Source organism: Misgurnus anguillicaudatus, chromosome 22 (assembly GCF_027580225.2).
Source record: "Misgurnus anguillicaudatus chromosome 22, ASM2758022v2, whole genome shotgun sequence".
Classification (NCBI taxonomy): Eukaryota; Metazoa; Chordata; class Actinopteri; order Cypriniformes; family Cobitidae; genus Misgurnus; species Misgurnus anguillicaudatus.
The window spans coordinates 33,753,714-33,771,132 of record NC_073358.2 but is presented as its reverse complement, the minus strand read 5'-3'; the positions used below and the strand labels follow the sequence as shown (position 1 = coordinate 33,771,132).

Sequence of the window (17,419 nt, the reverse complement as noted above, 5' to 3'; positions counted from 1 at the left end):
ACGCAATCACACAAAATAAAAGCATATACCTTAATATATTCTGAGCATTTAGGCATTTTGTTTAACACTGCTATATTAAACGTTACTGCTATTAAAAAAAAAACATTTATGTAAATTGTTGTCAATGCTCAGATAACAAGTCAAAATTAACAATGACTATCTCAAATTTATGTTAATTGTTATCGAAGTATCTCGTCTTTCTAATATTCCTAATATTAAAATTTTAGTAGGTTTTAGTACCTAAGAATGTAAAAGGCTGTTTATTATTTACATCACCAGCCAGTTTATGCAGCCTTTCTCAGTGATTCTCAAACTGGGCCCCAGTTTTACGACATTTTATTACATACATTAATTTATCATATATTCTGTTTGATCCAAAAGAAAAATAAGGCTACTAACCAACAGCACTACATTGTATAATTTAATATGTTTTCAGTTTGAATTTTTTTCATACATTTTCTTTGGAGGGGCCACCATGAAGGGATGCACCGTACATAACTGAAAAACTGCATGCCGAAAAAGTTTGAGAATCACTGGCATAATTTTGTCATCCACCTTATTTTTAAAGAAGAACCTGAAAAAAAAATCCAAGTGCTTCTATCAACCTAGAAAATGTGAAAAAGAACAATCCAGTAACTTAGTTTTAGTAACCCATTCTCTGCAAGCATGTGAAAAAATAGCTCATTGAAAATTGGCTTCCCTTGTGATGTCAGAAGGGGATAATACCGCCCCTTAATCTGCACTATCCAACCACGGCACTGCCATTTAGTGCAGAGATCAACTCATTTGTATTTAAAAGGACACACCCAAAACTGCACACTTTTGCTTAAACCTACAAAGTGGCAATTTGAACAGTTATAATAAATTATTTATATCTAAAACTTCACATACACTCACCTAAAGGTTTATTAGGAACACCATACTAATACTGTGTTTGATGCCCATTTGCCTTCAGAACTGCCTTAATTCTACGTGGCATTGATTCAACAAGGTGCTGAAAGCATTTTTTAGAAATGTTGGCCCATATTGATAGGATAGCATCTTGCAGCTCCCGTTCCACCACATCCCAAAGATGCTCTATTGGGTTGGGATCTGGTGACTGTGGGGGCCATTTTAGTACTGTGAACTCATTGTCATGTTCAAGAAACCAATTTGAAATGATTTGTGCTTTGTGACATGGTGCATTATCCTGCTGGAAGTAGCCATCAGAGGATGGGTATAGACTAGTGGTCATAAAGGGATGGACATGGTTAGAAACAATGCTTAGGTAGGCCGTGGCATTTAAACAACGCCTTTTGGCACCAAGTGTCCTACAGTGTGCCAAGAAAACATCCCCCACACCACTACACCATTGCATTAATGAGAAATTGAACATGTGTTCCTAATAATCCTTTGGGTGAGTGTATGTACTCTGAGGACACAAAAGATTTATTTTTCATCTTAAAAATCTCTTGTGAAATGTCCCCTTTAATGTGTTGAAACAGAGGCCTTACAAATGAATATAAAACATTTTTTTGTTGACACATCTTTAATTGATTTAAATTCATACATAATTCATGACAGGACAGACAGCAGCATCAAGAAAAACATTAGGTGTTAAGAATAGAAAAAATAAATAGCTTGTAAAAAGAAGCTATAACAACAGCATTGTGCAGACCTTCATTGAAGGGATAGAATGCTTTAGTTTTAAATATGCACCATTTCACTAACTTGCATACTTTTGAATCAAATGGAATGCAAATAGTATTTTCCCCCATATCTTTACCATAATTTTACATGTCCTGTTGAATTCAGTTATGGGCTATGTGATTTCGCCAAATTGAATCGCATTTAGCTATGTGAAACGGATTTATTGCTTTTCTGAAATTCAGTGCTTTTGTCTGGCAAGAGGAAAATTTTCAGAAATATTATTCTTGTATGGTCTGTTGTGTCTGAACAAACTCTGTACCTATCCCTATTTCATTAAATTCATATTTTAAATATTCATTAAAGTTTTTTTTAATACATTAACAAAATATCATGTAGCATATGTCTCCACCCTATTCAAAAGCAACTCGTGAAGGGCATGTTGGTGGTAGATTTTTGACAATAATTGCATTAAATGTACGTGTATACAGTGTCAACTAAAGCTTGGATGAGTAAAGAAAAATAAACAAAAATATAGACTGCAAAAAATACATGCAATCTCAATGTGTTTTTCACAGGAAACACATATTTATATACCTATATGAAAGAGATGTTTTAGTGTCTGATTGTTGTGTCCAAAAATATACAGTAAGTATCCACTTATCTAAATGAATATATTTAGTAATAAATTATTTGCCTCTGTAAACTCACATATGCCAGTACTGGTTATATATCATGATCCCTTTTATGTAATGTGTACCAGTGAATGCTAATAAAAAACGAATTTAAGGCACACTTTGCAGTCTTCACACTGTTCAGCTGTCAGACTGAAATACTGTAGCTTGTTGCCAAATGGCTGTATATATACAGAAAGACCAGCAACAGTGTGTAAGAGAAAGCAACTCACTCTGATTCTTCATTACAAACTAAAAGCATTCATCCAAATCAACAATAGTAACCAGGTAACATTTTAAGGTCAAATTTAAGAAAATCATTTTTGAATATCCATGTCAATAGCTCTTATTTGGGTGTACACTCACATATAGCTATTGTGTGGCCAGTAACAGACTTTACTTCCAAATACTGTATCTTCCAGTGTTGTAGTATGAAAAATCTGAAAGCTTTCGAGGGAAATACCAGTATTAAAAAAGTAGCAGATACTAATAAAAACAGGCTCATTGCTACAGAACAAAAGCTGGCAAAATAAAAAATGTGTGAAATTCATTTATAAAAAAATATTAAAATGCAGTCCGTTGTGGACGATTCTTAAAAGTTGGATAAAATGTAGCACCTTTCAGGTACCTCTCTAACGTTGAATAATTTCTTATTCAGATGTGGACTTTATTATAGAGGTACCCGACAAATGCTTTCAGCAGGTTTGTGCAAAGTTTAAATTTTTTCCTCTTTACACAAATGTGAACGTTATGAAGCTTGTAATGACTGAGGTAGATCTCCGTGGGAGGTTACCTTTGTGGTTAAAACTGAACATAAAGATCAACACAGCGAATTAGGTTATTCCGTGATATAGGTAATAATTCATATCAAATGCCCTGGTTATGCTTGATAAGTGATCTCCAATCTAATGCACTATCCCCAAGAGCTCCAGTGCTTCTTTCTGAAACATGGCTGGGGCTTTCTCAGTCGCTACATATGCAATGGATCTTACCACCACCTCCCTGTTTTCTGACACTGTGTACACACTTTAGCAGTCTTGGTAAAAACAATCCCCCACAACTACCCCTGGTCTCTTGTCTGGGTTGCACTTCTCAAGCTCTAAAACCTTGCCTGTGTAGTCCATGCAGACCACAGTACGGTGGCGCTCTCCGTGTCCGCACGTCCGCGAGCATGCCGACCACGGCCCCATTTGCCAAATGGGACAGGGTAGGTCCCCACACGGCCGGATGTCTGCGGGTCGCAGGTCAGTGTCACAGAGGTAGGACAGGGATCCCTCAACATCTTTGCACTCCACGCTTCTCCTGGACCATCCAGCACCACAGCTCTTGGAGCACTCGGACCACTCACCCAGGACCCAGTCGCCCCCTCCAAACGGTAATATGAGATGTGGTGAAATCCTGCTCTCTGAGCCAGGCTTGCTAAACGGTACATCCCTTGGCAAATAAAATGTGTACTTGACCCTAGGAGGCAAGGTGTCCCCACCTGTGGATAACAGCTGGACAGTGATAGCCTCCCGAAGTTTGTGAAAGCTGAGGAGTCGCTCCAAGGTGGTAGAAGAGCCGCTGTAGCGAAGTACAGCGCCGGGCACTGGCATGTCCTGCTCTGCCATGGACACTGAGAAATTCCCATTCAGGATGTAGGTTCCATCTTGTGCCTTTATTGCCAAGTAGTTACCATCATGCATGACGCCTCGATGGCTGCGCTGTTTTATGTCTATATTAGTGGCACCAGCAGGGATGGTAACAATATCATTGTAACCAAAACTGTGAAAATATTACGAGCACAAAATAAAGTAATAAAGTTTTCAATTTAAGCAGTTCACTCCTTCCACAATATTTATGTTCCAGGCAGTTTTTTACATGCAACATGGGATTAAGTTATAAATCAATGAAATATGCTCATCAGACTTACATTGCTTTGTTTAGCGAGCCACTTATTTTCCTACATGTCGTACTGTCACCTCCACAGACGCCACATTTATCCAGCCGTTCGTTGGAGCCGATCACCTGGTCACAACCAGCTTTGATGCACTGGCCCTGAACACAGATGGATGTTGTATCTGGCCCACAGGTGGTGCCATCCACAACCTGCCCAGCAACAACATGATCAATGTTAGAATAGACAGAAACCCTGAAACTTTAAACTATTAAAAAAAACACAACATTAATTTATATAGCAGCCTAAATGCGCAGTGAAAAATGTTTTGAGACAAGCTTAAGAAAAAACAGTTAAATTGCTCCCGTTCACAACATAAAGCAGAATAGAAAAAACTTTGGCCTGATGACGCAAACCAAACTACATTTTAACTGTATCTGAAATATCAGTTTCACAGAGGTACATTCAAGAGCTTAAGCAAGTAGCTGGACGGTAAAGTTAGAGGGCTCAGATTTCACATTTTACAACAGGGAAAATATTTCATGCATGAGAGTTTAGTGGAAGTGTAAAGATATCAATGGGCATGTGGCATGAGGGAAGTCTAAGAAAGAGATCAGACCTCCAAAAGCGTTATAACAGGGCAGATGCTGAAATGTATTTCACATATTGTCATTATTACTGATCGAATTGAAAACGTTTTCAGCAAATGTGCACCTTGGCTTCGAAAACTTTGAATTCATTGCTCCCTTTGGCCCGGCAGACGAGTTTGCAGCGGTCTCGTGGAGAGACACCGGAATATTTGGGGATCCATTGCTTTATATTCCCTTGAAAGTCTAAGTAACGTTCGCTGTTATACTTCTCGCATTGCTCCTCTCTGAAGCTTTTTCCTGTGGATATAAAATGTCACTCGTGAACAACTACAGCAGGAACAAGGTGATCATAACAAATGCATGTCCCTGAAATGTAAAGCACCTTTTGACCCCACACTCAATTATGTGACCCAAGTCTGCATGGAAAGAACATAGAGGTTTATTTATAAATTGTTACCATGGTCTTCTGGGCACGTCTGAGTGCCGCAGGATTGGTATTTGACCCTCTGTCCCACACAGTACGATCCACCATTCTGTGGCACTGGAGCAGTGCACTCACGGTAAGAAAACTCCACACCCCCACCGCATGTCCGTGAGCACGGCCCCCAAGTGCCCCATTCACCCCAACCGCCATTGACTGGCATCTGGAACACAAATAGAGCACGTTAGATATACATTTCAGTCTAAAAGTAGGACCTGGTACAAAAATAGTGCTTGCATTATGTTAGTTCAATGCTTTAAACTTTAACTAATTGTTTTATATAACATTTTTAGAAAGTAACTAATGGTTATGTTAATCAGTGCATTTTTGAACTCAACAAAAGAGATGTGTATTCATAATACTGTGCACACTGTGACCCTTGATCTAGACATGCATGTAAACATCCCTTCCAGTAAGCCACGTGCTGACAGAATGCGGGCATACCACACTGCATTTCTTTAAAGGTTTTTTATGAGTTGGCTGAGGGACTGCTTCTCACAGCCAGGCCGTCTGGGATCACGAGCTGGGTTTTTTTAGCACACCACACCAAATATAATCGTACTTTTTTAAAATGCTTTGCTGTACAGCACAACTGCATCTCAAACGGATGGCCCAAAAATATTGAGTTTGTTAAAGGGACAATCCACTTTTTTTTGAAAATATGCTTATTTTTTCAGCTCCCCTAGAGTTAAACATTTGATTCTTATTGTTTTGGAATCCATTCAGCTGATCTCCGGGTCTGGCGCTAGCACTTTTAGCATAGCTTAGCATAATTCATTGAATCTGATTAGACCATTAGCATCGCGCTAAAAAATAACCAAAGAGTTTCAATGATTTTCCTATTTAAAACTAAACTCTTCTGTAGTTACATCGTGTACTTATGCTGCGTTTACACCAACCGCGGTAGAGGCGTGAAGCGCGAGTGATTTCAATGTTAAGTCAATGTGAAGACTTTTGGCGCGGTGCGAAAGACGTGTTTCCGCCTCATTCACGTGTCTAGGTTGCGCGAAAGGTGAGAATTGAGCGTTGTACGCGCGAATGGTGCTTTTGTGCACACTCTTAGAAAGGATGTGTTAATTTTTTACACATCATTGTGTGGTAAGCTTTTAACACATTATGTGTAATTTTAACACATTATGTGTCATTTTCTGTAGATTTTGTGTTAAAATATAACACATGTTGTGTTAAAAGTAACACAAAATGTGTTGTTTCAATAATAACACAGCGATGGGTGAATTCTGGGACAACGCATTTAGTGTGTTGTCCCAGAATCAACACTAATGTGTTGTTTTTAACACATTCGTTCTAAGAGTGCATTTTGTGTTTGACGCGAATTGCCTACTGACGCCCGAGTTGAAAAATATGAACTTTGGTTGAATTTCGCCACGTTCAGGAGCCTGCTTGCTGCTGTGGAGGCAGCCCCACCCGGAGTCACTCATTCAACATGAAGGAATGCTTGATATTGTCCGTGAGCAGTCACCCGGAGCTATACGACAAAAGTTCTTATTTCTATTGAGACAGGAATAAAAAGGACCTCTCTTGGAAGAGTGTCAGTGAGGACATCGGGCAACCTGGTAAGTTGTAATACACATTTCACTTTTGAGTCACATGGCGTTTATCGACCCACGCCTTTTATTTTCCCCTTATAGTAAGGTTACCAAATACAAACCGGCAACTCTCTCGATAAATGCATGAGTCATCTTGCAAACAGACAAGCGCATAGCACTTGCCATTCCCACAAGAAGCGGATTTTGCCTCTGACGCGCGTCAAATGCTTGCTTTTTCTGCGCGTCTACTCCGCTCTACATGATGCATTCAACTGTTCAAGCGCAAATTAGGCGCGGTAGATGCGATTTTGACGCCTGAAACACGGTTGGTGTAATTTTCTGAGACCGACAGAAAATTAAAAGTTGCGATTTTCTAGGCAGATATGCTTAGGACTATACTCTCATTCTGGTGTTATAATCAAGGACTTTGCTGCCATAACATGGCTGCAGCAGGCGTAGTGATATTACGCACTGCCCGAAAATATTCCCCTGCTTCCTGTAACTACAGAAGAGTCAAGTTTTATATAGGAAAAATATAGAAACTCTTTGGTTATTTTTAGCGCAATGCTAATGGTCTAATCAGATTCAATGGATTGTGCTGCCTTAGCTATGCTAAAAGTGCTAGCGCCAGACCCGGAGATCAGCTGAATGGACTCCAAAACGGCAAAAACCAAATGCTCAACTCCAGGGGAGCTGGAAAATATTCAAAAAAAGTGGAATGTCCCTTTAAAAGGTCTTTTTTTATCTAAACCTCTTTCTCTGATTCTCTCTCACTTTCTCTCCCTCTCTGGCATTTAAAAGCTGAATTTCAAGTAGATTGATTATTTTAAGCTGCTCGGAATCGGGGGCCAGCTGGGAACCGAGAGGCGGAATGGGTTTTATTTTTTGATGTGAAACAGTCCGATTCCAAGTGAGTTGGACTCCTTCAAACATGTAAACAATATGGTGAAAAGAATGTGTCATCTTGAGCTGAGAAAAGTACAAATAGGGAAATATTCACGTTATACACATTCCCCCCACTTTCAGAACTGGTAAACAGGGTTTTATCACCCAGATCTGTGGTGGAAAACATTTTAGCTGCACCAAAAATGAAGCCACAGTAAGCAGTCTTTTATAGTCATGTTTGAATATTAATTGAATCTCATTGATCCAAGCTAATTTGACCCCGCCTCAACAAACCCAGCTAAAGTAATTTTTTGTTTATTTACTGTTTTCTACATAAAATCATCCTACTGTGAAAATTTAACCTTGAAATCTTTATCACTGATTGAGTAAGGTCATGTCAAAGACTAAATTCACAGTAAAATTAATTATTGATAATATGATAATTAGATTATCAATGGTTTTTACAGGCAGGGTTTTTTTGATTGCTCCTATGTCCCTAAAAATTGTTGAAAAAGTTGTTAATAAATCGAGTAATACAAAAAAGATAATTGAGGAAGTATAAAAGTTGTTAAAAAGAAGGGTAGGGCACTATACAAGGGCCCAAAAGTAAGGCGCACCAAAAATTACGGTTATTTAATTTAATTGTGGTGCCCATAAATCTGTACATGGGCGTTTCCGTTCTTTTCTTCTTAGTTTAGATGTATACGTGCTGACAGGTGAAGTGTGATAAAATGACGCAGATACACGCATCTCTTTGTATACCTCTCCTGTCTCCTCCAGAAAGCTCGACACGCACGAACCCTCACGGCATCTCTTCTCCTCCCCACAGGAAGTCCCATCAGCCCAGGGAAGGCTTCCATTCCGGGTGGTGCATTGAGTTTTTCCTTCCTCTCGACACCACAGCTGCATACACGCCTGATCTTCAGGCGCGTTGGGACAGCGGGTGTACTCCTCCCCGAAAGCCTGCTGGCACTGCCGGTCGAGTCCAAACGTAAGGCCGGGGAGCTCTGCAGGTAAAGGAAGGGTCTTCTCAGGTGAATCCAACAAACAGTCACCTGTAGAGTGCGAATGCAGAGAGGATTGTTTTTGAGAAGGTAACAGATGTTGTGCAATAAAGACCTTTCAATTATTAAGTTCTTATTCAGCTCTTCAACAGAAGTAATGATGGTTATGATTAGTACTGTTGTTCTTGTTAAGCCAGATGACTTTGATCAAGCTTTTTGGCATTTATTTCGGCTAAAACGAAGTGTAAAGCAGGTGTGCGCATTAGCTTGAGGGCAATTTTTTTCATTTCAGAGAGATCTCACTGTACTCTCTCGTCATAATGTGCGTAAGACATAATAGTCTCCCATCTGGAGATTTCCATTATGTAATCTATTATTGCGGGGCTTCAGTTTGCTCACCCCTAGCGCCCCCAAAAATGTAATCTGTAACAAAAGAAAGCTATTTTACTGCAAGCGTTGTCTGTTCTGATTCGCTCCCAAGCTGTTTTATCCATATGGATCAGAGAGGCAACGGACACCGTAAAACACCCTGAAACAATTACGCAGACTTTTTTCACTCCCTTCGTTTTTTCTCCCAAGATTCATTCTCTGAAATCTAATCAACCTTAAAATTTGTGTTGAAGACATTCATTCTCATGCATTCAGAAACGTTTCAATACACTTAGCTCAATCACTTTTTGGTCACATACATTAAACTTTTTAGGAACGTGCAGTGATGAAAGAATTTTGCTAAAGCGGATACATGAATAACCACTTTGGAATGGAAAATAACAGACTTGAAGTCATATCAGTTCATCGTCTACCTGTGGCAACAGTACGACCGGTAAATACGACATGTGCTTGGCTACACGCAGCGTCTCTGTGAGGGAAAACAGTCGTTAAACTTGGAATGTGTGAGTCACTAAAGATGAGTCAGTAGACGAGCGGGAACGTGAGAGTACGTAGACGGAGATATCGACAGAAAGAGAAAATATGTCTACCGTATATCTTCAGGCTGTCAAATTTTCTTATCTGAGCTAATCTGGGTTGTTTTATGTTATCTGAGACTGAGGCACAAGTCAGCTTTGATGGTAAATTTGTTCATAAATCAATCACCGGAGTCCCCTTTAGGATGATTTTTTTCTTAAGTTACACCCCCAGCTTCACAGGTATATATATATATATATATATATATATATATATATATATATATATACACTGTATATAGTACCTTATAAATGAAGCAAGTCAGAGAGAGCCTCTGTAAACATTGTTAGTTTTGACACTCTCAGCAAAATTACACAGTGTGGTCCCACCCACAATTATTAGTGGTTAGGAAGAAATTTCAGATTGAAGAGGCATTTAAAGACACATGCAAAAAATGAAAGAAAGTAAATTCATAAAACACAGGCATCCACATTATAGAGATTTTTTACCGCACCATTAGTTCAAAATTATACACTAGATATTCAGCAACATATTTCCATTAACTTCAGAATGACAGTTCAGTCACTCAAAACCTACTGAATGTGTATGGGAGATTCTGTTTGATGGCCAAAAACCGAACAAAAACTGAAAACCTTATGTTAAGGGAAACAAATACAGCTGTTAATAGAAAATACATTTAGAAAGATAATGGCAAAACAAATGCATGAGATAGTACCATTTTTCACTGAGTACTTTTGCACTGACATAAAATGTTTCGAAGAAGTTAAATGAGTAAAACCTTTTCCTGACAAACTGTGCATACCGTGTCCATTGTCGAAGAACTCAGTGATGTACAGTGCACTACATGGGGACCACGGAAGGGTTTTGTTGAGGTGGATAAAGTACGGAGCCATCATATGGTGTCCATTGAGATGCCCGAACCATTTCTCACAGTTTTTGGAGTCATCGTGTGGCATGCTAAGAACATGGCCGAGAATAGAATGAAATAAAACACATCAAACAAAAAAGCAAAATAGGAAAAAAATTCAATTGAATGAGAGAAATGTAAGTATATGTACAGTATATATGAAGAGTTCAGATGCAAAACCCTCTAAGTGCATCTGACATGTTTTCTTGTAAATGAGCAATGACCAAATCTCTTTGACCTAAGTCTTTCGCTGCAAACCCCTCTGCATGCAAGCTTTTTGGCAAAAAAAAACTCTACTCCAGTCACTCTTTACTGCCCTTTCTGAATAAAGGTAAAAGGCTAAAAAAATCACTCAATATCCTGATATACTCTGTAAACCTCCTTTAACAGCTCGATTGAAATTCGATGTATGTGTCGCAGTGGCGGCCCGTGACTGCTCTTCCGAGGGCGCAAATTCAAAATATGTGTTGAGAGTGTCATGTGTGTTGCTCGTGTTTTTAAAATATGTTTGTTGCGTCATGTGAACCATGTGCATCACACGTGTGCCTGCTGCATACGCGTCAAAACTGTTTATGATAAAAGAGGCGCTCACGTTCGCAAAATAGACACAAGACACTCCCTTAACAGTAAACTCTGATTACGCATGAGATTATGCGGGTATCTGGCAAACGCAAGCGTCTCTTTTATCATAAACCCTTTAAACGCATCTGCAGCAGGCACTTATTTTGAGAAGACACATGATGCACATAGGTTCACGTGACACGCCGAACACATATTTTGAAATTACGAACCACACACATGACAGGTTACATACATGTTGTGATGAACTTCGCATTGTGCGCCCTCGAAAAATGAAGTCACCGGCCGCCACTGGTGTGTCGTTGTTCATCCGATTCTTTTCCATGCACTTAGAGGACTTTGCTGAAAAGTCATTGTGCGGTTTCTCGGATTCTGCCAACAATGACCTGGCCTGAGGCCAGAATTATAGACCCTTTTACAACACACGTGATCAAATAGCCTGCGCGCGCATTTTGGCAACAGAAGTGGTGTTATTTCCCAGTGGTTCTAATGTGTTAAAAGTTTATCAAAACGGTTTCCCAGCATCAAAATGTGTGGTTGTTGCGTTTGGTTGCACTAATATAATACTACTATACTAATATACATATATATGTATCTGGCCACTTTATATTTGGCCATCTGTCAACGTCTTCTATTCACTCCACTAAAGTACATGGATTTGGTAGCTGTGGTGAAGAAGTTGATAAAGTCAACTTTTTAAAATAACTTTGTCTGTCTGTGTTGCTTCACTGCTGATTCTTGCAATACTTCTGTTGCCAAGATGTGCGCGCATACGCTGCCACTTCAGCATACAAACAGTAAAAGGGTCTATATGGATTTCAAAACGGTTTAGAATTGTTTTGCATCTGAGCTCTTCCTACTGAGTTCCATGTAGGTACATATAAATAACACGAAGTGTGAAAACTCGTGCCATACATACGCCAAATTCCAATTTTGCATGCATATGATACGCTAGTCCTTACGGTTCACTTAATACGGTGCATCTTTTTGTGTTTTTTATGTATTGGTTTCTCAATTTTTTTTCTGTTTTTTAAACCATTTTCACTTGGGTTTGGATTTGCTTTAGGATGATATTTAATATATAGCTTTTTCCACTTTTTTGTCTATTTTTAAGCCATGGTCACCTGGAGTTGGGGTTAGCATTGGGGTTTTGGTTAGGATGTCATTTTATGTAACAAAAATTTGCTTTAACCCCAAACACAAGCGACAATGGTTAAAAAAAAGAAAAAAATTAGAAACCAATACATAAACGTCACAAAAAGATGCGCCATATTAAGTGAACGGGAAGGACTGGCGTAACACATGCACGCAGAATTGGAAATTGGCGTATGTATTGCAAGAGCACATGCAATATTTAATCAAAAGGTTATTATTATTGTATAATAGTAAAGAAAATGTTCATTAAAATGTTCTATAAAAACAAAATAATCATGTCATCCTTTCATTAGAAGATACAATCTTAAACATGTACACAGCAACAGAATATTGCTAAGCAAAAAAAAGTACTATGGGTGCTGAATAGCAATACAAGAGGTCATATACCTGTGCTCATGCATGAAGGATCAGCATTAAGGATTAAACTATACAGTATGCTTTATAAAGTACAATATATTACCGCCACTGCACTTTAGTGCGTCTTAAGAAGAGAGTTTTCATGCAACAGTCATTTCTGTTAAATACATATTTGTGTGTTTATATTCAGAATGATTTTATCAGCTCAATCCTCAGAATTCAAGATGACGTCAATCCTTAGCATATTTAGCTGCTGAAAACAGCTGGTTTGCATCAATTAATGACTCAGTCTGGACCACATGCTCTTGTCCAGACAGAAATGGTGAAATATCCAGCAATAGACATGAAGTCTGGTCATGTGTAAGTGTGTGTGTGTGTGTGTGTGTGTGTGTGTGTGTGTGTGTGTGTGTGTGTGTGTGTGTGTGTGTGTGTGTGTGTGTGTGTGTGTGTGTGTGTGTGTAGATATGCACGAGACTGAACATACCGAGTTCATGTGATACAGTGAAAGCAGCCTGAAGGCCGTTGTCCTCTATAACCGAGCAGCTTCTTTTGGGGTCACACATAGTGCCAACATCAGCTACACCCAGAGTGTCACAATCCTTATATCCACAAATATCCTTAGGTCAAAAAAGATACACAATTGGTCAAAACAGAGAGAGAGAGAGAGAGAGAGAGAGAGAGAGAGAGAGAGAGAGAGAGAGATGAGAGACGATGGGACAGACAAGTGAGAACCACGAGGGATCAGTAGAGGGGGACACATCTGAAACACTGATATCCAGACATCGCTACATTAGTTCCAGACAGACCTTTCATCCCAAGCAGGCACTTGCCAGCAAAACATATTTGTCAGTGTTTCCATCGTAAAATGAAGCAAATACATGGCAGACTGAGTACAAGGGGGAAAATTAACTGTGAGATAACTGGACCACACAACTTATGCAGACCAAAGGATCTGTTCCACACTTTCCTGTGCAAACAAGACTTAACCTTGTCTGGGGAAAACATCTTAGCCATTTGAGACGACCAGAGAGACAGAAACATGATGAATAAAACAACCTGTTTCTCCATCCAGCCCCAGAAGAACTGAGACCACCGCAGATTGTGTTATGTTGCTGTAGGCTACCTAAATGTCCAGCCAAATCTACTTTATCTACTGTATCCGGTGCTAACCCTCCGCTTTTGGCAGACCAACCATATTATGCATGCTGTCTACAAGACTGAAGAAGGAGTTCCCTGCTGAACACCGTGATCGTGACCCTGTCATTGACTGAATTAAATTATTTCTTGTCCTGGAAAAGTGAGTTAATCAAATGCAGAAGCTAACAATGTCTGTAAAATGTGATAAATGTGTTGTTGTGCTCTGACACCGAATGGAAATTTTAGGGAGACAAAATTGGCATCTTTCCCAATGGAAAAATAACTAAAATGACCTACATATTTCTAGTCTTTAAAGCATGAAGCAAATCTAGTACATTAAAGCCCAGTCCCATCATAAATCTACCAAGCTCCACAGGGCATCAGTTTAATCGTAGTGAGTTACTTGGATGAACTTCCAAGCAAAAAGCAGCATTTCCATGTATGCATTTTCATTGAAAATCACTCTGATTATTGGATACTGTGTTTCTTACCTCCCTTGTGAACAAGATGGCAGTGTCATAATGTTCAGGGTGTCTCTGGCTGCCTGGGTTGAAAAGTTGTTGCCACACGCAGAAGTTGCGCAGGGCAACTCCACCGTTGCTAGAAAGCTCCGGCCCCACCTCTTCATCCTCCACAACCAGCATCTTCACTACTACCAGACTCACTGCATTTTTCAGGCTAGGGTGCGCATAAATCTGTGCTGCGATGGACATGATAGTAAGGAGGTAGTGCTGCCAAAAAGAGACAGAAATTACAAATTTTAAAAACAGATCAGCATCATTTTAATTAGCTTTACCTCAGTTATCTGAATTAACATTGATGACACGTTATTACACTCTAGTAAATAAGGTTTTTTTTCTTCAAACTACTAAGTGAAGTAAGAAAAGGGGGGCAAATATGTAGGCCCATGGGAGCTAAATATTTAAACATTTGTTTTTCGTTTTATCAATAAAATGGGTCAAAACATCTCCTGGCGTTCCTTCTTTTCCAGATGGTTCCTTCCCTTCCTTCTCTCTCTCTCTCTTTCTCCCACACACATACTTTGATTCACAGACGAGTTTCATATTTTGTTACACTCAGTATAACCAACCTCTCAGTCACCCTCAAACCGCAAGTTTTAGTGGTCTGCCTGATTTGTGTTTCTTTTCATTGCTTTAGCCATAAACTAAGCATTAAGAGCCAGCCTTTATTTTACTACTCATTGCAATATTAAAAACTCACCTATGATAGGTGACCTTTGAATACAATTTACATTTAACATCATTTAAGATAATAAAGACTGACTATAATAAAAAATATAAGAGGACACTGAATGATGAATAGTTTTTCCTGACCCTCTCGAAAACACATAGCTTATGGCTTTGGTGAAACAGCAAATTTGGAAGCAGATATTTTATTAGTAGGCTTACATAATTTGCAAGATATTTACAACAATTTCAATATTACATAAAGCCTATAAAATAAGTTTTGATTCGTAGATGCGTTTATGCGCACTTTCATCCCACCTTTATCTCGTCTCCATAGAAACGTGCCATTGAAGCGTCAGCAACCACCAGCGTCTCGATGAATCTCGCAGACGACACGAATCGTTTTGCACGACTCGATTTGCCGTCTTCTTCTACGCTAGAGTTCAAGTTGCTGTCTGGCCCAAAACTGTCAATTTTAACTTGATCAAAGACCATTTTTGACGCCGTCTGGCTGTCGGAAAAAGCTCGCCTTCTGACAATATGCACCTGCGGGAAAGATTTCCTGTTCTTGTCGCTTGCTTTGGGCTGAATGAAGTACTCATCCCCTTGCGTGATGAAACTACCGTGAATGCCGTGACAGAGACTGACAGCGACCACCGATTCCTCTTCAGAGTTGACGGTACCGGTGTAAAAACAGTCTCTGATGTCCGCATCGCTGTCTCTGTAGTCGGTGACGTCCCTGAGAGCGGCTTCTCTGTTTGAGCCGCGCACAACTGCGGCCAGATGCTTCGCTTTAATGCGCTGCACGTTTAATGCTGGAGCCACAAACCTGCTGTCCGGCGTCAGGTCGAGGAGGAAAAGTTGGCCAAATGCATTTATCTTAAAACGCTGTCTTTCCCCACTCTTCCAAAAAACACCTTGTTTAAGGTTTACCGGCACAGTCTCCTGTTCCTCGTTTATTTCACCCAGAACAAACGGAGAAACGAGTAGAATCACAAAGCAAATCATAAAACAACCAATTGTGGGTGCCATTTTAACAGTTTAATTACAAATAGCAAAATTTGACGAGATATATTGGGGTATCTCCTGAAGTTGTAAATATCCAAAACTGTATGTTGAAAACCGCAACAAGTGAACCAAGCGACGCAAAATACAGTATGTTATTTTAAAACATTAAAAATAAAGATGAACACACTCCCTCGGAGAGAAAAAATGAATAAATTGTGAGGAGTAACGTTAGCACTTTATCTGATGACAGTAAAAAATGTCAATTAAGCGGTTTTATCAGTCTTGCGATTTTATTATTAATAATGTACAAAATATCTAGTCTTGTGAGGAAAAACCCATCCGACTCGCACTGTATACGCGATGAATGCTTGTGTCGCTGGTATTTATACAGTCTTGGGCTTCTGGAGCACACGCGGTTTATTTTTGATATTCATTTTCTCTCCTCCCCCTCGTGCGCCAAAGCAAAAAGATCAGTTTGATCCAATGGCGCTACTGGTACGCCCCCTTTTCACTATTGCTATTATTATAACAGCCGACTGGAATGCTGCAGGCCAGTCAAAGTATGTGTTGAGTGTCAACCATGTAGATGTTAGATAAACCAAAGAAAATCCTGGAAAACCCAACGCGAGTGGAACCACGTCACGAGCAAATTATGTCTTTAGACATCTAGTCCTATCATCCCTAAGATGTATACACAATTATTATAATAATAATAATAATAATAATAATAATAATGAGATTTTTGCTAGGCTACTTTATGAAAGTTTGTTTATTTATATTGAATGTTTAATTTAAATTGACTGTTTTACTTTTTGTTTACTTTAAAAAAAAATCAAAAATCATTCTGTAGGCCTAACGTTGATATCTTGTCATGTTGCATAATATTTAAGATATTTTAATGTTTCACTGTTCATGTTTGTACTTACATTCTTATCCAAAAAATGTCATGTCCTTTAGTAACTAGTGTTAAAGGTCTAACTATGCCCACTACAGTATCAACTCTATTCATTGTAATATTGGCTACAATACATTATGCAAGTCTTCCCCGAGGGTTTATTTGGGGATTTCTAAAGCTGAACTCTACACACTGCGAACCTCTAAACCACCTTTAAAACTAATGCAGAATTTATCAGGAAGATGGACACAACAGGTTATTGGCAATACAGTGCAAAGTGACTGATTTCCACCACTAAGTGGCAGTGTTGTAACATTTATCATATAAAATCGTAAACTTGCTGCTTCTCTGAAGAGCCATCCTACCAGAGGTGTATAATACTTAAGTATTTTAGTTACATTTTCCAAGCATCTATGCTTTATCAGAGTGTTTGTCTTGGGAAAAATGTACTTTTCTTTACTAAAAAATGTTCACTACATTCTAAAGCATAGAATCATACTGTGTATTCATTATATATTGCATATTAAAATTGATTTAATGCCTAATTACATAAAATTGTGTACTTTTACTTTCTTGAGTAAAAG

At 39.0% G+C, this 17,419-nt stretch overlaps 1 protein-coding gene across 1 annotated transcript; it reads right to left on the bottom strand.

Moving 5' to 3' along the window:
• Window positions 1-1,509: 1,509 nt before the first annotated feature.
• adamts8a (ADAM metallopeptidase with thrombospondin type 1 motif, 8a) lies at window positions 1,510-16,421 on the bottom strand. Its single transcript, XM_073861131.1, has 9 exons — window positions 15,251-16,421; window positions 14,237-14,476; window positions 13,097-13,225; window positions 10,413-10,584; window positions 8,442-8,734; window positions 5,224-5,410; window positions 4,891-5,063; window positions 4,213-4,388; window positions 1,510-4,064 (listed from the first exon to the last, which is right to left on the bottom strand). Exons 1-9 carry the CDS (start codon window positions 15,962-15,964, stop codon window positions 3,329-3,331), a joined length of 2,820 nt encoding a protein of 939 aa, XP_073717232.1. The 5' UTR covers window positions 15,965-16,421; the 3' UTR covers window positions 1,510-3,328.
• Window positions 16,422-17,419: the final 998 nt, after the last annotated feature.